The 27,020-nt window shown below is 39.4% G+C and overlaps 1 protein-coding gene across 1 annotated transcript in view; it reads right to left on the bottom strand.

The window, feature by feature from the left end:
- The window catches only part of CACNA2D3 (calcium voltage-gated channel auxiliary subunit alpha2delta 3), a 729,039-nt gene that overhangs the window by 481,426 nt on the left and 220,593 nt on the right, over positions 1–27,020 (bottom strand). The window contains exon 4 of the mRNA XM_065407986.1: positions 4,523–4,582. Within this exon, the coding sequence (XP_065264058.1) occupies positions 4,523–4,582 (60 nt within the window). The remainder of the gene's footprint in view (positions 1–4,522; positions 4,583–27,020) is intronic.

The raw sequence follows: 27,020 nt of genomic DNA, 5'->3' as shown, positions 1-27,020 counted from the left end.
CACCTTTGTACAGCATCTGTGGAAGTTCCATCTTATATGGTTGTTCACATGGTGGCAGAATGTGTAAAAATGAGAAATAATTTAAGTAGCTTACTTATTTATACAATTGGGAAACCCTCAAATATGTGCCCACATGAGGGATAGAGCTTTCCAAAGACGCAAAGGGCAGTTAGGCACCCAATTCCCAGTGAAAGCAAACAGGAGTACCAACACCATTCCTCTTACCCAAGGATGTATCACCTATTGCAAACTTTCAAGGGTTAAGAATTTGTCACAATGTAAAAAGTACCCTAACCATGTAACACTGACTTAGAACAGCTTCAGCCTATCGCCCTATTTTTTTCTGAGCATAGAATGTAGGAGTTCACAACAAGTATTTAAGAGTTTATTAAAAATACAGGATATTACATATCTGCCAGCTACTGAATAAGAGAGAGACAAGGTGGGTGAGGTAATATCTTTTATTGGACCCACTTCTGTTGGTGAAAGAGACAAGCTTTCGAGCTCACATTGTTCAGATACAAAGACAATCAGAGTGTACTATAAATCTCATGAGAAAGTGCTCACATACTAAAATGGTGGCTGCAATATAATACTGTGATGCAGACAGTTTTGTCAGCTGAGTGAGTGGTTTGGATAAGCACCCGCTAATCACATCACTAAATCTTTGAAGTGGCCCATCATTTGTATGCAACTGCAGTAGTAATTACATAGAGCCATAAGTTAGATTTTAGAAGTCAATTTTAGGTGGTTTTAAATTATAAAACTTGACCATTTTCCAAAGGTTTGGAGAGATTATTATGGGGCAGAATGGTGGGAGGATCTGTGCTAAGTAGGCTGAGTAGAAAAGTTTGGACTCCTAGGGAAAATGAGTCCCAGCCAGGCCTTCCCCACTCTCTGTTGAGGGACCCCAGTTGGACAGACGTTCCCCGGCTCAGGGCCCTGTGCTAAGGCTTGAACCAGCAGAATCCAGAACGGTGCTTCAATCATTCTTTCCCAGGAGTTCTGCATTTTAAGAAATTTATACTCCAAGCATGAGTACTAAGCAATTTAGTCATTAGAATGTTGGACTTCAATCAAGAGGAATGATTTTGTTATATGGTTATTTACAATTCCTTTGCAACAGATTATCTCCTTATGATGAGTGAACTACTATCCTCTCTTCTTCCCCTCTCTCCTTAGAAGTACTAAGGCTAGGTCTACACTACAGCGGGGGTCCGACCTAAGATACGCAACTTCAGCTACGTGAATACCATAGCTGAAGTTGCGTATTTTAGGTCGGCTTTCCTGGCGGTGAGGACGCGGGAAAGTCGACCGCTGCCGCGCTGCCGCCGACTCCGCTGCCGCCTCTTGCCGAGGTGGATTTCCGGAGTCGACGGCAGAGCGATCAGGGATCGATTTTACCGCGTCTTCACTAGACGCGGTAAGTCGATCCCCGATAGACTGATTGCTACCCGCCGGATCGGCGGGTAGTGAAGACATAGTCCCAGTCTCCTGCAGGTAAGTTAGAGGGCTGTTTCACAACTACTTAAAAGCCTCAGCATCCTAGGATAACCTCCCTGTGGCAATGCAGAGGAGTCTGTCTCTATATTGCTTTCTCTGCCATTTTAAGTTGTTTTATACAGAGGCAAGCACACTGTCAGTGTTCAATAAATAAAAATACTTACCCCTACTTTATAAGTCATCCAGAGATGAGCAAACTCATAAGTCTATAGAAGTATTGTCATAAAGCAACTACACTTAACAGTAAGAATGTGGATTAATTTTATTTACATAAATATTCCTGTTGTGTGAAATATGTGAACTATTTCTTCAGATGTAAGCAAACTTGACAAACACTCCTTGATACCATACTATAAGCATAACTTTGAAATCCTATACACTAGTGAAAAAAGTATTGTTTTGGCTTAGAACTTGAAATCCAGATGTTTAGAAGTTCATCTACCCCCAATTTGCTACAACTACAGCTCTTGGTTCACATTCCTGTAGAAACAAAGAACTTCTCAAGGCCAAATGCAGACAGTTAAAGCTTTAAATTCAGATATGCCTGAGGTAGAGCTCTGCCATTAATCAAACATGCAGTATTTGATGCTGGTGAGTTAGACAATCATATCACCCGGTTTGATTTATTTCTTTCAAATAATGGACAGTTTTATTTATGTCTCATACTGAAGATGTTTTTGTTGTTAACTTCGACAGATTCAGTGTCAGAGATAACCATCTGAATGCTTAGATCATTATAATGCACTATAGTATATTGATTAGAATTTTTATAAGATCACTAAGGATAATACCAATAAAGCTATTAAGAATAAAACCCGTAAGGAACTGAATTTGACCCAACAGAAGGATAGAATTTCAGCATTACCAAAGAGAATTACAGAGACATAAAAAATGAACTCTTCCAGCTGTGATTTTCTTAACTTGGTATTTTCCCACAGACAATAAAAATATTAATATAATTTTATTTTTCCTTTACATCATTTTTATGTAGTGATAGAAGATTGTCCATACTCTCATCAAACCACAGACAATGATTCTGGATGAATAAAAAGTACAAAAACAGTTTCTTTATCTGCTTTTGCATTTTCAAGAGCAGTGGGGATCAGACAAAGAGCTTAGACTCGTGTTGTGTAGCATACCGCTAATTTAAACTTCTTTCACACTGTCTCCCACACTTAGGGCAAGGCATAAGAAGCTTTGCAAATTCCTCTTCCTCAGCAAAATTGCAGCAAGATTTCTATCCCCTTCAACTTGAATGAACACTGCCAAATCATTCTGGTCGTTATTTTTATATTGAGCAGATGGTGGTCTGAGATTTTGATAAACAACAACAATCTCCCAGAAATTGCAGGGTTGCAGAGTTGCAGGGTTGCAGAGGGGTCACCAAAACCAAGATTAACAATTGATTAGCTTTAATGGACCATGGCAGTAATAAACAACAGGAGCCCTACACAGAGATTTGATGGTCCTGTTAATGCTGCTGACACAAATGGCTTTTAACTGGCTTCCTAAAAGTGTTTATATCTTCAAAGCCTCAACAAATGAAGGACTTTGTCAAAGTGAGAACCATCCTCAGTGAAGAGGCATTTACTGTATACATTTAAAACAGTCTTCCAGAAATGTGCTCCTGATTTATTTAGACAATAGATTCAATTTCTTCCAGGTGTGAAGTTCAGAAAATGAAATGCAGTAAGCCTTCCAAAGGCTGGAGTGCAGTAGAGTTCTGAGCTGTTTGAATCCAAATAGATATAACACTAAAAAATTATGAAGAACCACTACTTCTAATGTCAACATTTTATGTTAATTTCAAAGCTTCCTTATCCTTAACTCTGAAGAGGTCACTCTTGGTATTCTCTTCCTATAACAGATTTATTTTCACAGGGAATCAATTATTCCACACCAGAATTTTATTATGAAAAGGTACTTTGTTATGACTATAAAGTAACCATGGCAAGTTCTGAAAACAAAACCTACTGAGACAGATTCTAAGTGTACTCTTCTTCCCTTTTCCTTAAACCTATTTTCCTTAATGTTTACTGCTCAACCTTAAGATAGACAGATTCTTGATGGGTTTCAGAGTAGCAGCCGTGTTAGTCTGTATCCGCAAAAAGAACAGGAGTACTTGTGGCACCTTAGAGACTAACAAATTTATTTGAGCATAAGGTGCCACAAGTACTCCTGTTCTTTTTGTAGATTCTTGATGGACATCCATAGAAAATTTTAGAAGACAATCTACATGGAGAGAGCCAAACTAAATAATACCTTTGCCGAATACGGCATTCAGTGGACCAATGAATAGAAATGCATTACAGCCAGGAAGATATTTATTAATGTAAATATTGAAGTACAATATTTTATTATTAAGTTAGCTTCAATTATTTTATTGTCTGATGAATTTGTATTCTTATATGCTTTCCCTTATTTTCTTAAAGCTTTTTCAATCTTTTTTTTAATCTTGTTTCCCAATTGTTCTCGTTTTCTCCCTTCCCTTGTATTCTGACACCAGTACACAGAAAAAGGCACCATTTTGATACAATGATGGTGCAGCACTAAAGCCTCTGTGTATAAAAGCCTTGTCTGCACTCGCTATGGGTCCAAACTCAAACCATTTGCACAGTCCAATGTCACTCTAATCCCATCACTCTGGGTTTCCACCCCATTTGAAAATTCAACTCTCCACAGAGCAATTCCTTCCCAGTACACTGCAACTATGGTACATGCTGCTAATTACTGTGTTAAAAAATCTTGACCTAAATAGTCATGGAGGGAATTTAAATGAAATCTCTAAAAGAGTAAAATCCACCTTCTAGGTCTCCCAACATGCAAACACTGAGTGCATAACTTGTCAAAATACTGAGCCAATCTCCCTTAATTCCATTTTCTGTAATAAGCATCCCTCTATTACTCACATGCTTGGCTTTCCACAGCAGTCCTTGGAGTAATAACACAAAGCTATTCTATAAGCCTTTAGATGTTCTGATGATAAATGTTTTTTTTAAAATGTCCAATTTCTAATTACCTGTAAATCAGCATCAAATTCATGTTTCAAGTGAGCATCCTCTGCAGCTTCAACAAGACGCTGAAAAAAGGAGAAAACAATAAGTACACTGTTGGCATGCACTGATATCTTTAAATCCCAGTGGTTCTTCCAGAATGATTAAAAAACAATTATTAGTGATTTGGATAACTCATTGTCACCATGTACTATGGTGCTTCATTGACATAAAAAGACACTGAGTCAGATTCTTAAAAGAGTTTAAGACCAGATATTTCAAGTGCTCAGCACCAGCAATTCAAGCCTGATTTTCAGATGAGCTCATCTGTCACTGAAGTGCAAGTAAGGGCCAGATTTTCACAAGTATTTAGCATTCAGCAGCTCCCATTATGACACTTACAGCATGATTTTTAAGAGGACTCAACAACCAGTATGCTAAACTGTTTTGAAAATAGAACAGGAGTACTTGTGGCACCTTACAGACTAACAAATTTATTTCAGCATAAGCTTTCGTGGGCTACAGCTCACTGCTTCAGATGCATCTGAAGAAGTGAGCTGTAGCCCACGAAAGCTTATGCTGAAATAAATTTGTTAGTCTCTAAGGTGCCACAAGTACTCCTGTTCTATTTGCGGATACAGACTAACACGGCTGCTACTTTGAAACCTGTTTTGAAAATATGGCTGCTTATTTCAGTGCAGAAGAGCTTAGCTCTTTTCAAATCTGGTCCTATATGGAAAACTGAAAGGTTCCCTCCCCCTTCCCCCCGAGGGATGCAGTAGTAATCCTTGATTATAAACAACTGAAATTAAAATGGGATTCTGGAGAATAGTTAAAATATAAGGGATTAAAAAACTAGAGATGATTTTTATTTACCTAGCATGTATTAGGTGTTGTACTGTAATTGGGGCATAATCACAAGATTTCCTTTTAAAACAATTAATTTCAATCCATACTCCCAGTATATAGTATCTTCTCAAATGCCACCATAATTAAAAGGAGAAAAAATGTAAAATGTTTTTCTCCTAATGACATTAAAAATTCCCTGTTTTGGGCTTCCTTGCGAGTAATGCCTCAATAATGGAGAAGCTTTTACTCAATGTAGCCACTGTTTCTTTATTCCTACTCAAAAAATGCAACACATAATATGGGTTCAATCCAGACATTTTGCTCCACAAAAAGACATGATATTCCTTCCAAAACTTTATTTTAGTTTTTTGTACTATTGTAAGTTTGAATATTCTTGTTATCCAGACAAGTGCCTGCTTTTTTTTATTATTATTTTAAATCCTGCCAGATAAAGGGCTGGATAAGTTCATGATCAACAATAACATTTGTCATATAAGCAACAAGAAAAATAATTAAACATCATGCTACAGGGAATAAATTGATCACAATCAAGGTCTAGGAGGGATTCCATCACCCCCTTGATGGAGGGTATACAGGTGTGTATGTTTTTGCTTTCTTTTAACACATCAAGTATCAGCACTTTCATGCTTTCATGGTAGGTGCTATAGAAAAGCTCAAAATAGATTAGTTAGCTGCATAGCTCTTACTAACATTAATAGGAGTCATGAAGCTAAATTTCCATGCATGATTTTGAAAATAATGTACCCCCTAAAATAGCTGTGTCATATGAAATAACAAGTATTCCTGAACCATAGTGGATCTTTACTTAGACTGAAATAACTAATTATATATAATTACTCCAAGTGTAACAAACTTGGCTACAGTAGAACCTCAGAGTTACAAATGCCTCGGGAATGGGGGGTTGTTCGTAACTCTGAACAAAACATTTTGGTTGTTCTTTCAAAAGTTTACAGCTGAGTGTTGACTTAATACAACTTTGAAACTTTACTATGCAGAAGAAAAATGCTGCTTTTAACCACCTTAATTTAATTGAAAAAAGCACAAAAATGGTTTCCTTACCTTATCAAATCTTTCTTTTAAACTTTCTCTTTTTTTAGTAGTTTAAATTTAACACAGTACTATACTATATTTGCTTTTTTAAAGTTAAATTTATTTATTTATTTTCTTTCTCTGCTGCGCCCTGACTCCATAATTCCGGTTCCAAATGAAGTGTGTGGATGACTGGTCAGTTCATAACTCCGGTGTTTGTAACTCTGAGGTTCTACTGTACATTTAGTTAGCTGAGATACTTTTATACTATATAGAGAATGATATCTATTATAGTGCTATTAAAAACCGATCTTGAAATTCATGGGAGCTATTTCAGTCTACAAATAAATTTGACTACAAATCTTTTATATTTACAATAAAAATACCACAAAATAAATATGTATTTGGAAGGGTAAACCTCACACCAACTGTGGCATGTTTTAAAAATTAATTATTGCTCCCAATCTGCTCTGTCACAGTAGCAATGTGCTAAAAATCAGTTTAAATTCTTTGGCCTTTTTTTTGTCAATTAAGAAAGAAAAATATTGTGAGCAAAATAAAAGGCTTAACTCAATACATTCAAGTAAGTGTGTACCCCCACCCTCTTTTTTTAAAACCAGAATTGGACTATGAAAATGCTTGTTTGGAAGCTTCTCTTTGAGTGTACAGTATAGAAGACCATGACTATGATGGGTATTTTTAATTAAAAATGCAGGCAATGGAGCAGAAGAGGGGTCAAACAGACTCCTTCATACAAGTGAATTTTGGGGCAAAGGACAGACATCAAGCTTTTTTTTTTCCTTCCACACTGATGCATTTACTAATTCAGAAATTATTCTAGTATATCACGAGGAATCCAATCCTTGAAACACATTACCTAGTGGCTATAAAACTGTAATTCATAGTTTTTTTATATATATGGTTTGTATTGACCCCAATGTTCCTAAATTACATTTTTCTCTTCAGTGAAATAAACTGAAGGCAAGATTTCTCTCTGTCAATGAGAAATTACCTAGCTCATGCTTCTGTGGTAATAGTAGAGACAATCTTCTAAGGAGGGAGGCACCAAAATAAAGGGCACTAATTGGTTGGTACTTCCCACTTTTAAATATATATATTTTTGATTACTCTGTATAAAAATATTGGCACTCCACCTCCTTAAGTTCCCACAAACAAAGGGTCTCCTCTCACATGGTTGGGGAGGCATTGCACACACCACCACCACCCCACTGAGGTAACAAGACGACAAAAGTTTTGCACAAAGAATGTAATAAATACAAACATACACTGCATTTTCAGTATAATACTCTACAATACATTTATTGTAATATTTCTCAGTACTAGCATAGAGGAGACCAGGAAATCTGGGGAGAGATGTGGAAAAGGTAAACTAGTAATGAGGTAAGACCACACAATGACATATTACTAGATCTATGCAGATTAAATCATAATGAACAAATTATATACAAATGAATCATTTTTCAGAAAAGTCTCCAAAGGAATGAAGCATTAAGGAAATGATTTCTTAAAGCACCTGAGACAAAAATATAAAAACCATATGTAACACTACAACATTTTTATGATAAAGCCCAAAAATACTTTATCCCAGAATGATTTCTGAGCACTCAGAGTGATTATTAACCATTAGGTGAAAATTACTATGACATGCTTAGTACAAACACCAATATATTTTCATTAGAGTAAATATGCTTTAAATTTATTGCTTTAGCCAATAAATGCTTATTAACTCTTCGCTATTCTGAAGGAAATCTTTAGTTATCTATATCGATTTACACTGAGTGAATTACAAACTTGGAAGTAAAATATTTAAGGACATATACTTTAACTGCATATTTAATCCTGTATGTGTGTACACATATAAATGAAAACATGTGCACACGGACTGAAGGCCGTACATAATCCATGGATAAATAACAATTTGCACTTCTTATAGTACCCTTCAGTTTAAGAAGTCAGTTAATTAATTAATCCTCACAACACTCCAACAGTTACAGTTACAAAGTTATTTGTCTAATATCCCACAGTACAGCACTGATAGAGCTGGGATAAGAATCCAGGAGTCCTGGCAACTATCAGCCTCAAAGACTAACATGGTCACTAAAATGCAATTCTAGTGTTGGTTTTCTGAACAGTATTAGAACTATAGACTATTTACCACCGGGGGACATGGTGGGTAAGGTCTCTCTAGTATCCTGGGACCGACAAGGCTACAAGCACATACAGAGAAGAGAGAGAGAGAGAGAGAGAGAGAGCGCCTCAATTTCCCCCCCCACACACACACACAATTCCTAGGAAGGTGCCACCACAGCCATGATGTAATAATCTGATAGAATCTACTGATATAAACATGTTGATATGAGTGGTCCTTGCACAAAGCAATTATATTAAATAGCTACTTCTGAATTTAAGCAATTTACTGAGGCAGATTTATTTGTAATTAGTTAAAGTTCAATTGCTTCAGATGTGACATGATCAGATTGACCGTCCTGCACTTTTAAGCAGTGGGGGCAGTGTTTGGCAGGCTGGCCGAGAGAAGGGAACAGTGCTTTATGGCTGGTGGTGGTAGGGAAGATTAAAACTGCTGCAAAAAAGGGTCAGCTTGGTCACTGATATCCCTTGGGAATGCAGGGTTTAAAAGGGGCAGGTCGGCGTCTAAAGCCTTCCTTTTTACAGAGACCAATGCTGAAGCAGGACACACCCTCCCACCCTTTTAGGTGGTAAAATACCAGGTTTGGTCAACACCTGCTGGGGGCATTACGCTAGCCGTCCCATTTTTAGCAGGGCTGGGAAGGAATTTTTCCCTTACCACCACTGAATGCAGTTTGGGTTTTTCTCGCCTTCCCCACAGCGGGTTTCAGGAAGGGCTCTGTTCATGCATGGCATGATGGGTGGTAGGTCATATGTCGCAACTCATTATTTAAGTGTAGGGCGGATGTCCAGTGCAGGTACTCCATAGGAAAGGTATACAGTGACTGGATAAATGGCTTGGAAAAGGACTTAAAAAGAGGTGTTCATGAAAGGAACGAATGGGGGGCGGTTGGGGCTCCTATGATTGGTACGGCAGGGAACCAACCCCCCATTCTTATAGCCCACCTTAACCCTCCTACGAGTGGGGGTGGATGGTAAGGTCCCAGCAATGGATTTGTTAGAGGGACCTGAATGGAAAAAGAGGGGGAGATGGTAAAACCCTTCCGGGTAATTATGGAATAAACATGAGGTTACTGTCACCGTACACTATCTGCTGGGTAGTCCCAGACATCTAATGATAAACTGGCAGCCTGATTAAATCCATGTCAAATGTCTCCTGTCCTTCTTTTGGCATAGCCAGACAAGTGCTACTAATGACTATCAGCGCGGACCTTTATGAATCCCCCTTCTGCTGCTGTGGCCAGTTAGAAGATGTAGGCCACAAATTTGCAGACTGCAGTTATCAGCAAGGGCTGCTGGTTCCTCATGGATTTGCATAATGCCCTTTCCTCAGCTATTGAATGGTTAACACACTTAGACTGACATGCTTGACTTGATCATCTATGTAGATGCAATTGCAATGTATATTTTTACTTGAACTAGGAATGAGGCAAAGTCATTTCCCCTAGTTTTAAACACACAAACATCAAGGGATTAAAAATTAAATCAGAATTTGAATAACTTTGTGGGTGTCTTCTAAGAAGGAGAATGAAAAAACAGGAGCAGAAATAGGATAAAGAGTAAAAATCCAATGTGAAAATCGGGCGACAAATGGAGCAGAGACTGGATAGCATAAAAAAATTAATGGAGACACAGAGAAAGGGGAAGAGAACAAATCTAATGAAAACATTAATACAGTATAAATACAGAACACCCACTTGTGCCAACATAGTTTTTGCAGGGGGGAGGGAGGGGCTTCTTCACTCACTCTCCTCAGTCAGGCTTCCCATAGGTTAGAAAAAGGATTCTGTTTATTTTAAACTGACGTGCCTTTGTGTTGGGGAGGGAAACAGATTTAACTGCAATGAAGTGAGTTCACAAAATAGATTAAAAAAATCTTTAAACATAGTGACTAGTTCAAGAAGGTTTCTGAGCTCCTTAACTACACTGGGGTCAGCAACCTCTACCTCTAAATGCTAAGTGAAATTATATGTCTTTCTAATCAAATCCTAAAGGACCACATTTATATTCTATTCATTAAGAAGAATAGAAAGGAAACAAATTAACTGTGGAACACAAAGCCAGACATGATGCTATAAAATATCTTTTTCTTCTAATTAAATTGCTATACATTTTGAAGGAAACAAACAAACAAACAAACAAACAAAAAGACCCCAATGGGATCATCATAACTATCTAAGTAATACCAAGTGTATTCCATAATTGCTGATCTAACAATATAGCTAATTAAACACAAAATGTTGTCATGAAACAGCAAAGCTTGCTACACATATAACACAAGACCACAGAAGCAAGGAAATGAAAAGTTAAGCCATCTAATAGCAATACCTTCTACTCCTCCACTCACAGGCACACACGTTACTACTTCCACAATTCTCATACACCACAACCTTAAAATTCTGTCCTATCCCACCAAAGGATGCCAGCCTTCCACCACCCCCTTTTACCAAATTATCCTTTCCAAACACATCAGACTATTCCTCAACCTTCACTTCAGCCTGTCAACACACTAACTTTTCTCTACACTATTAGTTGTATCCACTTTGGTATACTACGTTGATGTGTTGGTGAGTAGGAAGTGTGATGGAGGGGATGCTGGAAGGCTGTAGTCAGGTAAATTGTATGTATATCACTCTTAACTGTTTCACAGCTAAGTTTGTCTGTACTAACTTCCTAATTTTTCAAAATATTTAAGCATTAAAGGTTCCCTGCATGCAAATCCCCATTTCTCCTTTCACTTCAAGTCCCCCACAACCTCAATATAATAACCAGTAGCAGTTTTGAACCAACTAACTTTCTATGGTTTATCAAAGAAAAGCTCCCCCCCACTGGTGAACCACAGGAAGTTTGTATGCAGTGTTGTATCTATGTCAGTCCCAGGATATCAGAGAGACAAGATGGATGAGGTAATATCTTTATTGGACCAACTTCTGTTGGTGAGAGAGACAAGCTTTCGAGACACACAGAGCTCTTTCTCTCTCAGGTCTGGGAAAGGCACTCAGGCTATGTCTACACTAGAGACCTGCAGCGGCACAGCTTTACCAATGCAGCTGTGCTGCTGTAAGATCTCTTGTGTAGCCTCTCTTGTGTAGGGCTCTCCTGTCAACATAATTAAACCACCCCCAATAAGTAGTGGTAACTATGTCGGCAGGAGAAGCTCTCCTCCCAGCATAGCGCAGTGCACACTATCATTTATGCTGGCAAAACTTATGTCGCTCAGGGGTGTGTTTTTTCACCCCTCCCAAGCGACATAAGTTTTGTCGATATAAGTGGTAGTGTAGCCATAGCCTCAGTCTCACAGCTAAACACAAGGTTGAACAGATAGTTTAGCATAAGTAGTTAGCACATATTGTAAGGGACCACTTAAGGTGAAGTTGTCTGTTAACACCCCTCTAGTCATAGGACAAAATGGGGGCAGGTTAGTGAGTTACAAGGGGCACCAAAACAAGGACCGGGGGGCCATGACCCTCCCACTTTTTGAAAGTGGACGGGCCTGGCCCGTCCACTTTTCACCATGGGCTCCTCCCCGTGCCCCTTCTCTTCCCCCGATGCCCCGCCCCCCGGTCAAGCCCCCAGCTTGTGTCCCTGTCCCCTAGGCCTCCTGCCTCAGGCAGATGGAAGATCTATGGCTCCCCACAGCTGCTCAGGCAGCTCTTACCAGGGCCGGACTGCGGCTCTGAGGCCCTGCTCCCTGGCCAGAGCCAAGTCAGGGTAAGAGCTGCCCGGACAGCTGTGGGGAGCCGTGGACCCTCCACGTGCCCTGGGCGGCAGACCAGGGGCAAGGACACAAGCCAGGGAGACTCTCAGCCCCGACTATGGGCAGGTGGAGGGGCCCAGGCTCCCCAGTCCCACTCTGGCTTCCGTCTTGGCCGGGGGCAGGGACATGGAGGAGTCAGGGCCCCTTGGATTCCCCACTTTTGGGAAGGCACTGCTGCCCCTGTGGGTTACAGATTGTTGTAATAAGCCATAAATTCAGTATCTTTATTAAGACCATGGTTTTTAGTGTCTAGCAAAGTTACAAATTTAAGCTTTTGAAAGTGTTGTGCAGGCTTCCTTTAAGGATGAGGACTGATAGATCAGATACAGAGTCATCGCTTTGAGCCATCAAGCAGCCTAAAGGGACATAACAGAGCTGAGGATCAAACCCTCGTATTCCATTTGCAATTCACCACTTGAGTGTTGCTTCTGTACTCCACATAACCAGAACAATTTAATTCCATATTCACAATGACTTACAGTGCACCCTCTAATCATATTTACATGTCCCCATGTAAACTAACCTCTAAGAAAATAGACCTGGAATGCTGTATATTATTAACCTACAGTTGCCATTGTGATCCCTCTGCATGCCACCCAATAAGACCTAGCAATCACTAAATAAATACACCTGCTCTATATACCCAAGTTTAAAACATATTCTATTTAACTTCACTAAGTAACACTGGAATCAAAAATTGCTCTGTGAAAATTAACCTAATTAAACAAGTGTCCCAGTAATTAAGCACCATTTAGATGTAAAGACTGAGAAATCCACTTAATTAAATAGATTTACACAATGTTTTCTGGTTTAGGTTTGGATTCTTTGAAAGGGCATTTCAGTGTCTTGACAGTATAATGCAAATGCCTTTATGTGTTATCTTGTTGTCTATGATGCTCCCTTTTATTACTAAGACCTTGAATTCAACCTGTAGAAAGGCTTAAATAATAGAATCCAAAGTGATTATGATGCATGAATAAGAGGTTTATTCACTCACTCTCTGGCATATTTTTTTTCTTTCAAGTTGATTTTATACAAGGGCTATCCGCAATGCACCAGAAAGAAACATAAGTGGTATTGCAAATTTAGCATTAACAACACCAGGGGGCAATAATGCCTGTGCAAAACTTATACAGGTAACTTTTTGTGAGACCCTTCCAAAGTGGTGTTTTTATACTGGACCAAACCCTGGTCATCAGCATAAAACCGGAACTGTCAGGTTCTGAACTATCGTTGTCCCTAAGGAAGAAGTCTCCTCCTAAGGCTACAAAGTCATTCTACCATTTTAAGGATTTTCTGTAGTGTTCATCATCATAGTTCCTAGGCACTGACTCAGCTTCTCCTGCAACCCTCAGGCAACTCTTGTGCCCATATCCATACACAATCACCAAACCTGCCTTCCGTCCTTCTCTGGTGCACCACAGCCTTCCCAATGTGACAGCATTTCAGCCCCTGCAGAGCTGTGCTCTGTTGCATGCAAGAGATGGCATCCCCCTGGGCAGCTTCCCCAAATATTGACTTTTCCCACCAGCAGAACCACTCTAGTTCTCAATGATGCGAGTATCTCTGCACCCATGGATTGTGCAGAATGTTCTTCATAATCCATACACATGCTCAATATCTTCTATTACTTCCTGGGAACAGTATCAGGTTATCCCGTAAGTAATTTAACATCTGGGAATTCCTATAGATGCAGACAGACCGCATATCAGAGCGGACAAAGTGCCGATTTTATTTTGTAGTTAATTATTTCAAATCCAGTGAGGATTTTTTATGAAGAAATTCTCATATTTTATGTTTTCTTGCTATCTAACAGATCACTATATTTTCAGCTGTTACTTTTGTTATCAAAAATACAAACTTTGCATGCCTAGAGATCTTGCTATGATCTAGGGAACACACTTCTTGAACTTTATAACATATTCAAATTTTTCTTATTAATTATCCTCCTGATTCTTAATATGTTGCTAACTGTATTCAAGGAATAATATCAGAGTCATCATGTAGCTAATTTAACAATTGCAGGTTCCCAAGAGAGACAATAAAGACTATGTAGCCAAGCTCATAAAAGATAAATGTTTTATATTGCCAAGGTAGTGAGTTACTTATAAATATAGTGATCCATTTATTAATATTTCTGCTACCATTTTTGTGATTTTATATTATTTCATTCTTTATGCTTTTCTAAAATACATAATAAAATGTGATCAAAAGGAAAGAGACTGTTTTAGTCATAGATATGACAGGTGAAACCTGGCCTGATTGAAGTCAATGGCAAAACTCCTGTTTGCTTTGACAAGGTCATGATAAAACATTTGTAATAGAAATGGGTTAGTAGGTGAAAAGGTTAAATTAATCAAGATTACCTCATTCACCTCCAATTAGGACAAGGCATTTTTAGGGCTAAATTGGTCTGCTGTTCTAGTGCTCATCAATCAAAACAGATTAGCCTTAAACTGGAAAGGTGAGATTAAATTAACCTAACTGGCTAGCCCTTTTCTGACACGGCTGTTTTTATAGTGACCACATCTTTGGCATCTCTCTAAATTAGTGGTTTTCAACTTGCGGACCAATCAGCACAAAGCTGCAGCCCACGTGACACACAGGTAGTGTATATATAGTGTATGGATGTGACCCACATAACAAAGAGAGCTGCACATGTGGCCCACAATGGTAAATAGGTTGAGAAATGCTGCTCTAAACCGTTTTTTCAATTAGTTTATTTCACATATGAAATAGTTTCCTTATATATGGTGGTGATATCCAGGTGATAAATTAAGGAACTATGTAATTAATTCCTTATTTCATTCATCTTAGTTGCCTCATCTGCACTCTGCCCACTAATCTGTCTGCTAGGATTATTTTTAATATTCCAAATTTCGGAGATGCTTCAAATGAGCCACATGAAAAATAAAAATAAAAAACAACTTCTACAAAGCTCTTTGGCTCTTCCTAGAATTTTGGAATGTTTCCACAAAATTACAACAGTTTGATGTGTAGGATGTACAATATTCAGCCCTGGACCAGTGACAAGTTTAGGGTCAAATACAAATTAGAGTTTTATCCTGAGGACAGCTAGGAATTGCTCCTTTCTGGTACCAGGGGCCATTTGTTTTTAGCTCTAGACTTGGTACTGCAGTCTGGCTTTAAAATCGTGACACCCTGATTTACAAAAAGGTTACTCTGAATCATTTTTAGAGATTTCTAAATGTTATATTTTGCTCTATTTCTATTTGAGCACTGGGACTCTTGGCACTAAGACAGCTTCACTTTACAGGTGAAGGGATACAAAAAAATAGTACCAAACATGCCTGAGATTTTCAAAGATGCTTATGGGATTTGAATGCCCAATTCTCATTAAAATTAATAGGAATCAGGCATCCAAATTACCTAGGCAGCTTTCAAAATCTCAGCCTAAACTTTTAAAGAATACATTTAAAACAAAATCTATAAAATATGTGGCATACCATATATAGTGAAATCTTATAAAGGTTTTATTAGCTTGAGTTTGGGATGGCTACCTTGTCAGATGTGATTATACCTAATGTGGTCACCTAGCAAAGTCCACTGGAAGCTTCACCCTATCTACTGAAGAGGAAGTGGGAGGGAGGTTCCCCTCAAGAACCCACATCAGGTCCTTATACTGTCTTTTCCAAATTACACTCCACCACCCCAGTAGACACCCAAAGGGGGTTCTTGGAGCAAACAAACAAAAGAAAAGTCGTCTGCCCTCTTTCCTCCCTTATTGGAGAGGGAAGTCCATGGGAAAATAAACAGAAGTAAAGGTGACGTGGAACTCAAGCAGGCTTAGTCTAAATGGGGTCTACCTCCAGCCTCTTCTAGCAGGGTGTGCTGCTCTGAGGCTGGGTCATGCAGCTTAGGGAGAGGGGAGATTGGTTGCTGTCTCCCTCTCAGTGAGGCTGTCTGAGGCAGGGCTGCCCTCTTCCTGTTCACTGCCCCTTCCTGCATCAGGTTTTTCCCTTTTAAACTCACCTACCCCAGGCAGAAAAAGCCTTCTAGGTGCACATCGTTGGTGTTGAACAGGCCCAGACGAGGTCATTAGTCTCCTCTTTGGCAGTGTGAAGTCACAAAGTGACTTGCGCTTTCACACTGGAGCAAGGAGTGTGGCCTAAAAAAATCTGAAAACTCTTGGACTCTCTGGAGAAAGAAGGTGCATCTCCATGGATCAGCGACAGAAGTAGGGTACCCTGTACTGTTGACTGCCTCCACATTGGGGGAATGACTTCCTCAAGAGGCATGCTGAAATTGGGTCTCCATATATTAGAAATTGTGTGGTTCCTGAGAGATGGGCTGCACATCCTCTTTCAAAAGGTCCCCAGATTCCCAGCCCTGTGGTTGGCTGTGGCAGAACAGGAAGCATGAGGGAGCATGCTAAATAGCCACTGCTCTACACCCTTCTGTGTTCCCCTACAAGCTGCCACCTAACTGCATAGTTGAGGGAACCCTCTCAAAGGAAGAGATGAGAAGGAGAGAGACAAGATATAGCTAAGCCTTTGCTTCCAGTTCTATACTGTTCATACTTTTTTGCATGATACTCATTGCTCTGGTGAAGAGCTGAAGCCCACTGTATTATGCTGCCCTCATTTGCATTACAGTTTTATATACTCTACCAATCTGAATCAGGTGTCAGCGATAAAACACTACCTGACATAGGTATGAGAATGTGTAAAATTTTCTGATACTGGGTAGGTTCGTGTGCTCATACAAATTACTGAATGCAAGCATGCAGGCCCTGAATTAGATTTTATCCTGTGCAAATCAGGATCAAAGCCACTGAAAGCAATAGCTGATTGGGTTTTTTTGTTTGTTTCCAGTTTAGATGACTTTGTGTTTTTGTGTCATGCCACTAGATTGTGAAATTTCTCATCCATTGGCTACTAGAATGTGTAAATCTGCAAGGCAATTTAAATCTCTCTTAAAGACTTATTATTTGACTTGGCTTTTAATTAGAATCTTTTATGCTCCTTTAGCAGCTACAACCCATTTCAGATTAACTAGCTGAATTACAAAGTGATTTACAACAAATGTCATGAAAAACCTAAATAAATAATATTGAAATAAAAATAAGTTAAATAAACAATATTATTTTTCCACTGACTCTTATTTCTGCTGCAGGAATGTAGTGATTATTTTTATTGCATTTGGATTCCAAGACAACTAAAAACTTAAATACATTCAATACTAATTAAGCAGTCGTCATGGCTCCTGGGAAAATAATCACCAAATTAAGGGAAAAAGAATAGTTTTAGATAGCACTTTTGAAGAGTTCACAGTAAGTTCTCACCAATTAGCTGTTATCTATAGATGGTACAAAATATAATACATAGAAAACAACCCTCATTAATTATATCTTTCATGACAATAAAAGGCACAATAAAGCAATGGAAAGACCAATGACCACTAGTTTCAGAGATTTTTGAGGTGAACAATGTAGCATTTTTTCTGGTAAAACAACAACAACAAAAGACCCTGATCCTAAAATATTTGTACTGCAGAGTCCTCAGGGAACAATAGTGTACCAGAAAGCATTATGAATAGGGTTCAGCATAGTAAAAACCTTTATCACCTATCACTTACCATAGTAAAATGATACACCTTTAAACATTACTTAACTAATCCTCACTGAAGCCCTGTGACGTAGGTAAACATAATTATCTCCATTTGTAAAATGGAGAGAGTATGCCATAGTGGTAAAATGACTTGCCCAAGTCCATACAGTGAGTAGTATCAAAATCTGTATTAGAACCTAGGAGTTCCCATTTCCCTTTGGTCAGCAGTACATAAATATGATACAGTGTTTGTCAATAAATGAGGGGCTTGATCCAAAGCCCACTGAAATCAATGGAAAGATTCCATTGGATTAGGCCCTAGGTGAGAATTTCTATGAAAAGTGATGTCTCCCTGTTCTAGTCGGAATATTGTGAGGCTGCAACCAGTATCTATGCAGGTTACAAAAAGACAAAGACCTATTCCAAAACTAGAGGATCCTTACTTAGGGAAAGTCTTTATCAGAAATCTGATGGAGTTTTATTATGACAGCATCTTCAAATTCACGTTAATTAAAAAGGGGTACTAGCATCTATCTCAGCTAAACCTTTGTAATAATCAGGATGCAGATACTCCATTATGTGGTAGCTTTCAAAGCTGCCAAGAAGAGGGCATACCCTTGCCTTCCAATGTAAACAGTGGATATGTTCTTCCTGCATTTTGAAAGAGAATGAGAGAACAAATAGAAACTAGAAGGAGCTGCAAAATTCAGACCTGGATTTTGACCACCTCAAGCCCCACCCACATTTTAAGGATGTTCGAACTAAAAATGCTGGCTCATGCCCATCTCTATAATAAAAGCCCTTATTATTTCACACTGTGGTGCAAGGTTCTCTCTCTTGGCTACCCTGGAGACCTTCAGCAAAGAACAGTTAACCCTATTTAATGCCTTGCTCTTTTGCATAGTGCCAAATTATTTCTATTTCTATGAGCCTCTTAAGTCTCACAAAACCCATAACCCTATATATACACAGAGAGCAAATCATAAGCAGAATTAATTTTTTTTATTACTCAAGTATAACAGCTAGATACAATAGGTTGAGCAACACATTGGTATAACAGGCCTCAGACACAGTAAGTATGAGGTATACCTGAGCCTCATCAATGACTGGAGAAGAAAAGTTCTGTTGGGGCAATGTTTATCTTGGAGTGTACTGTATAGTTAATACCTGTAATAATCATGAGATTAGACTTTAAAAAGTCTCAACTTCTTATTTACATTTTCTTGTGATGTATAACATTACACATACTAGTATTCTTTTAGATTTAAATGTATTTTATACAGTTTATTTTCTCCATTTATCTCACAGCTTGAAAACTTTTCGCCCGAAAAAAAGAAATACGACGCCAAGAGTCTAACTTTTTTAGATAGCAACATTCAAAATTAACCTGTTAGTGATCTGAAGCAAGACATGGAAATCTGCACTAATATACAAGTATTATTTTAAAAGATATTTTGAAAAAGTTCCGTAGGCTCACGTCTACAGAACTATTTTGCAATTTTTCCAACTCTTTCAACTTACTCAGCCATCTCGCAAAATCATTTAAAACCAGGTCGGTAGAGAACCTAAAAAGTGAGACTTCATAACGATATCTCTCTCCATTTTCCATAAAAAAAAAAACAGCCTGATTCACCTAGGAAGGCCACTAGGCTCTGCAAAGTATTTGTTACATAACTAATATCTACATGAAATTTCCCTGATTTCAGTCACACACAAAAAATAAAGCATCCAGTGGACATGATTTACTTGAGCTGGTGCAAAGGGCAAACACTGTTGACCAGGCTCACCCAAAAGGCTAAGACAGTGTTGGAATACTATGACAGAACAGAGGTCCATCAAGTTCAGCATCCTTCCTATACCCGGATGCTGTAGAGTAGTATGCACACCAGCCCATAATGAATCTGGTCAACTGTGCTGCATTACATTGTGTATTTGGGGCAGTAGATTCTTCTTGACCCGAACCAATTTATGCCCTAAACTTGAGAAATTATAGCTCCCATAATTTTCATGCTAACTAGTGTGACTGTTACACTACACATTTCTTATTCCCAGAAGCATCTAATGCTCTTTCTTTTTAGCCTTTATTAGATCCTGAATCACTAAAGAGAAGTGGTGACCAAAACTGAACACCACAGTTTTCAGGGTACTGACTTATGGTACCGTTTGTCTGTATAGTATCATTATAATATTTTCCATGTTATTTTCTGTCCCTACATGAATACAGTTTAATGTCTTATTTGTTTTTTATCCCTGCCATCACCCATCAAACAGATTTCTTTACTCAGCTGTTTACAAAAATGCCTAGATCATTTACCGCCGAGACTACCACGGAACATGGGCTTGGGTGGCAAAACAAGAAGTCGTACCCCTTTGACGGGGTGAAGTACTTGCGTTCCACACCTTTGGCTGTTGGACTATTTCTATTATTTTCATTGGGCTCATTTCATGAACCTTTCAATCTACTACTTTTATAAGCCTAGATCCTAATAACATCTCCAAAACATCATGAATGGTCAAAGTGGGAGTGCTGACTGAATCTGATACGTAAGTAGTTCTTGCCCATTAGCAGTCTATTTGTGAAGTGTTCCTTCCACATCACTGATATCTTTTCCAAGCCTTGTGAGGGTCAACTGAGGTGTGATTATTGTACTATCAAAGTAAAATATCGCTACAGCTGCATAATTCTTAAAGGTTTAAAATGTACATTTTTATTATGTCTATTTAATAATTACTTTTTAAGATCTAGTATAGATAGAAAAAATATTATATCACAAACAAGAACAACTTGCTTGATACTACATAGCAAATAATTTTCAGAGGAAATACTGGCACCTTTTGATTGCTGTGGTAGGTTAGGCAACCTTCTCATTGTAGGGGCATAATACTCAACTAAAGACATAAGTCTAATGCAGAGGCAAGTTAGGTGAAATGATAATATACATACAATGCAGGGCTTGTCAGCTTAGATTTGAAAATACAACACCTGATTTGACTGCATATTTATGACTACACTACAGTGAACATTGTCCAAGAAATTAGATTTGTTTAAAGATGAAAAATATGCATAAGAACAAGGGATTGGAAAGTTTAGTCTTTATGCATACCTTAGGTATGGTGGAAGAACGGGTTACTTAAGATTAGAGAGCAAACATATATTGCTAGAAAAATATTCTTCACAAAAATGGGTTAAATGTGGCTTTATTGATTTTTAGAGTGCTTATATTTTTAGCTGTATCATAGGTGGGGCTGGTAGCTCTGCTTAATACAAAAGTTGCCTGACACTTCATTATAGGACCTTTTTTTCAGCTTACAACTTTGCCAAACTTTACCAGTTTGGGCTGATTTATTACATGCCAGGTGTCTGACTCAGGCTGAATTGTTTTGGAAAATTTCAGCCAAGATCCGTCAGCCTTTTCCAAGAACAAGGCTAGGGGAAAATATTTTGTTTTGCCCATGTCAAAAAATTCTGCTGAACTTTTATTTGAAGAGGTTTGGTGCCCCCATGCTTTGGAGCGGGAACTTGAAATTGGGTAGGGGTGGTTTTGTGTCAGGGATGGCTAAAAGCAAATCCCTATGAACACCTGCCAAATATGGCCAAGTTACAAGCCTTTGAAAAATTAGTTCACATATGCTCACTAGAGACTTTTTAAATTTCAGCAACTAAACTTCCTTAAGATTCATGCTACAGCCTGAGGCTAAGCAGGACTTTCTCTGCAATTGCAACTCTAGGCCATGTTGCAGGCCATGCCAGGTCCAGGCACCAGAACTGAGAACAAAGAGTCTGTCTCCCCCATGGAAAAAATAGTATGTGCTTACATACATAAAGACTGTGTCATAATGGCTATGCACAAGGGGGCCACATTAAGGTGGCACAAGCAATTTAATTATGGCATTTCGTATCTGTTTATACACACACACACAACCAACCAACCAACCACCCACACACCTCTTTTCATCTGTAGATCTCTATGCACTTTACATAGGTTGCCAAGTCTCAGCCTCTCCATTTCACAGATGGGAAAATGGAGGGTCAGGAAGGTTGAGGGGTTTGCTCAACATGATACTCAAGTTGGTGTCAGTCCTGGGAATAGAACCCAAGTATCCTGATTCCCAGATCTATGCCTACCCTGTCCACTGGATGATGTTACCTAGAAACAAATCCAAGGTACTGTAGTCACTCCTGCTGAAGTGGAACCATAAATTACTTTTGCACTGTAGTCACAGAACTTCTAAACATTCTAATCACAATTCTGATCTCAAAGATCAAATTAAAATATCCATTTTAACATGCTAACTTATAAGGAATACATTGGTTACTGTCATGTTATAAGAGAAAACAACCCACTTTGTTCACAAAAAAAGTGAAATTGAATAATTATATTTGATAAGTTTTGATTAAAATTACTTCTTTGAAATTCAAATGAATTATGCTATATCAGCATAAGTAAATATTTGTATATGTTTTACATATTTTACATCCTTAATTTTTGTAAAAATACACTCAACGACCACAACTACCAAAGATATTAATGGAATTCCATCACTGATTATGAGCATCTAGATAATAATTATGATCATATTTTATGTTAAAATCAAAGGACCAATTTCATTCTATGTATAATTTCATTGGCTTTAATGAACTTCAGTGGCATTATCCTGCTTTTATCTGTGCAACTCTGAAGGAAAATGAGGGGTGGTAGAGCACAGCACTGCCAGCTACCATCTGCCACAGGACTCATACTGTGTGTGTAGGGCAAGATGGCTCAGGGCAGGCTGCCACACAGAGTGGATAAAAATCAATTATTTAATAAAAGTAAAACAATCATATTTGTTTTAATTTAAATTAAATACAGGTTTATTTTTTAAAAATAAACCTATTTAAAATTAAATGTGAAATTATGACAACCTATGTTAAGGCATAATCTTACTGTAATCCATTAAAATCACTTAAAATAATTTTAAAAATAATATTAAGCAATACATGTTTGTTGCCATGAAACATACATGGTGGAGGTCACTGACTAAGCACCTGGAATGACAGTTTGGGAAAGTATTAAACCAGCTTTTGACTGACAGCAATAGCCTCGTCTGCAAATGCAGAGAGACCCTTTTCTTCATTTCAAATGTATTCAATTAGTTCAGTCCAATGACTAGTTCATTCAATTTTTTTTAAAAATCTACTGGGATTTGAAATAGCAGGAAAGCTTGTTTTTTTCTTCCCATCTATGAATAAAATCTAGATCTGAGAACAATATCTACCAATTCTAAGATCTTGAAGGACATGGTAACCAGAAAATCAGTCCAATTCACTAACTACAGTTAATACTTCCTTAGTGTACTATGTCAGTTATGTATCTAGCACTTTTAGGGTAGCTTTGTTTAATAAAAATGTCATTTTAAAATACTATTTTTCTGCATTTTTAATTTAACTTAAATTTTTATCCCAACAGAGCTTGACACAAATCACAAGAAATTAATTAGCATCTAGAAAACAATAAATGCATCATTCACCATTTTCTAGCATAATAAAAATGTACAAATTAAGAAGCAATTTAAGTTAAGCTACATAATTGCTTAAATAAATGTGTATAAATATTCTGTATCATCCTAGTTAGTAAAAAACAAACAACAAATTTGGTGTAAAGGCTACCTTTAGTTGCAAATCAACATGTTTTAACAGTTACCAACGAATGAGAATGAACCTTTATTTAGGAAAATAACTAAAAAGTACAAATACAAAGCATGACTAAAATTGATTATTTAAAACAAGCTTTCCAGCTTGCTGATTTAAATTATAATTAAAATTGGTGATTTAAATTGCTCTGATTTGAACCAATCCACCCTGCTGCCACATCATATTGCTTATTGCTCTGAGCAGAGGTATAGTACATACTATACTAGCATCTGCTGCCCGCGAGCCATGTCCCTTCTGGGAATGATGGGTATGCCAATGTGCTACCCAGGTACACTTTCTTCAATGCTATGGTTGGCCAGTCAGGCCTTTATATCCTGTCCTGCTGTTTTCTCCATGGAAAGAGGCTTCCCTTCTTTCTATTGTGAACCAGGTGAAGGAAATATTACTTGCAACTCTTAGGTATAATGCTTAGACATATGGAGATGAAGCAAAGGTATTGTTGGGAGTCTGAACACTGAATTGCCTTGTGTTTTTTGCAGCTTGTTCAGATCCTTAAAGTTATTTTCATCTTTTTTTTTCCAACTGGTGTTTAGATTATTTTTGAAAGTAGTATTTCCATTAAAATATACACTGAAGATCTTCTCAATTAAATGTACTGAAAGAGTACCTTTCAAAGATAGTAATGTTGGATAAGCTATTAAACCTATAATAGTTTATTTCTCTTCGCTCCCATCTGTAAAATTGAGATAATGATATTTAACTCATTTGTAGAACACTTTGAGATCTACTGATGAAAAGCACTGTATCAGAGCTAGGTATTATTATTTCATGTTTTACATTACTTCTGCGTCTCAACACTACTGCACCAGGAGCTGTAAAACTTCTTTTTCTCTTAAAAAGTATGAGATGTAAATGCAGAAAAAAGTACTGTACTGCTAAGATATTTGTGCTAGTTCAAATTCCATTAAAACAAATCAAACTTGTGTGCCATTCACTTCAAAGGAAATTCCGCCCACTGTAGAAATAGCTAAGAAGCATGATAAAAAATAAAAAACTTAGCAATGCAACCATTGATCAGATACAGTGACTGTTATTCAAAGTGAAGTATACTGGGTGCTTTATATCTTTATTAATATACCAAAAGAGTTTAATCAGCTTACAGCTGCCTACATTTTTTTTTTAAATTAAGCCAGTTTCTCTCTGCAACTTGGCAAAAATCCTGTGAAACCAAGCTAAACCCCCTTATTTTTGCCAGTTCAATAATTGCAGCCTAATGCAGTTGAATTATTTTTGCATAGAAAAATATCCCCAGGAAGATGAGAACCTGCAGACCAAGTTTCAGCACAATCTGTTTTCAAACCACGGAGATACTAACTTCCAAACGGAAAGTCTAAACATTAAGGGTTTCCAGAGGAACACACTGGAGCCCATGGACTACTAATGTCACATTCAGCAACATCTTGTCTGCAGATAGCACTGTCTCCATCATTGCCAGTTCAACAGTATTATTTCAGCTGCTCCAGCTAAAGAGCTAATCATCTCAATGATGGTGCTGAGTCTCTCAAAAATAGCAGTGATGCAACAACATGGCGTATGAACTCCGTTCTTTCTAAAGATCTCAAGTGCATTATAACATTTTGATCCAAAAGTGGCACTGAACTCAATCATGCTGTACTACCTAATGAGATATGGTGGATGGAGAAGAGGCCGTAGGCCCATAACTAATTCTTCATAGCCATGCTGTATGTACAGTATCAAATTACAACATTTTCTGGCACAAAGTCATAGCACATTAGCACAATCATAACTCCAACTACATATCCATTAGTATCTATTTAGGCATGTAATCATTTTAGTGGTTGACTAGCAAGTAGATCCTTAAGTCAAGGAGGTTATTTTCCACTCACTTGTCCCTTACTTATGCTTTATCGGTCTTGAGAGAGAGATGATGCAACATCTTATGGCAACGCTCATAAGAAAAACAACGTGAAGAACAGAGACCAAACAGGAATGCCCCTGAATATGCTCAGATCCCTACCGGCAGGTCTAGATCTATCTCCAAAATTTTACTTCAAGATCCAAACTCCAGAAAATTATAATTTAAAATTTCAGGATTCCCTCCACTTCATTGCCTAACTAAAAGAGATTGCCAGTTTATGTTGCTGTTCTTTCAAATCCAATGGGCATCTCCTGCAAAGTAGTAGCTGACTCAACCCCATCCCCACACCTATGACAGCAGGGACCAGCACAGTCCAATCCCTGGAGCTAACACTGCTGGAACTACAAATCCCAGAGCAGGGCCGGCTCTATGCACCAGCAAAGCAAGCAGGTGCTTGGGGCGGCACATTTGCAGGGGCGGCATTCGGGCCATCCTTTTTTTGGGGGGGGGGGGGGGGGGAGCCAGCCCTGCGGGCGCTCACCCAGGTAGATGCTGTCCTGGCCCCCAAGCTGACGCCGAAGTCCAGGTGGAAGAGCTGCAGCGGGTGGCCAAAGCTGGCCCCAAGACTGGGGTCCAGCGGCAGCAGCGCGTCATGCGCGGGGGGCGCCCTGGGGCTGCTGTGGTTCATGCCGCCAGGCCCGGGCGGGCCATCCGGCAGGCTCCGACACGTGGAGCATGGGACCCTTGGGCTGGGGGCCGCCCCGCAGGGCACACGGAGCCGCCTGCAAGTGCCGCAGGGCGGCTGCCACCCAGCACCGCAGCCAGGGCTGGGTGAAGCAGCCTGAGCTGCCCAGGGGCTGCGGCAGGGCGGCCAGGAGCAGCAGAGGAGACAGGGGCCCGGGGCACTGCCGTGCGGGGCCCACGTCCCGCTCTCCGGGGCTCCATTCCCTGCCAGCTGCTCCCTCTGAGGCTGCCCGGCTCTGCCCTCCCAAGTCCCGGCCGGTCCTGGAGGCCGGAGTCCCGGCTGGAGGGACCCTGGGCTGAGGCACGGCCCTGGAGCCCCGCTGCTTACCCCGACCCTACCAGTGCCAGACCGGCTGTAGGTGAGGGGGGAGCAGGCAGAGTCAGGGCCCCTCTCGGCGCCGGGAAGGAGTCGGGTGGATGCAGCCTCCGCCCCTGCTAGTGTCATGAGTGGGATGCTGATGACCCGCCCTGGGAGCGAGTTACCAGTGACCCAGGGCTGGGGCAGCAGGAGGGTGCGGGGGGGGGGGGGGGAGAGAGCCCAGGGCTGGGGCGGCGGGGGGGGGGGAAGGGCACTGGTGGGGAGGAAGGGGGGAACTCAGAGCTGGGGCAGCAGGGGGTGCGGGTGTGGGGGGGAAGAGCCCAGGACTGGGGCAGCAGGGGGGTGTGGGGGGGAGCCCGTGGCTGGGGTGGGGGGCTGCCAAAATTTTTTTTGCTTGGGGCGGCAAAAAGCCTAGAGCTGGCCCTGTCCCAGAAGCCCTTGTATGGTTGTGATGGAATCAAAACACCTGACCCCCAAATGCTAATATTGCAAAGTATCTGGAACCAGATCCCAACAGGTCATCTCAAGGATAATCTTCAAAACTGCTTAAGT

This window comes from Emys orbicularis, chromosome 7, assembly GCF_028017835.1.
Source record: "Emys orbicularis isolate rEmyOrb1 chromosome 7, rEmyOrb1.hap1, whole genome shotgun sequence".
In the NCBI taxonomy this organism is placed as follows: domain Eukaryota; kingdom Metazoa; phylum Chordata; order Testudines; family Emydidae; genus Emys; species Emys orbicularis.
Note: the sequence above shows the minus strand (reverse complement) of the source record. Positions and strands in the feature narration are given on the sequence as shown.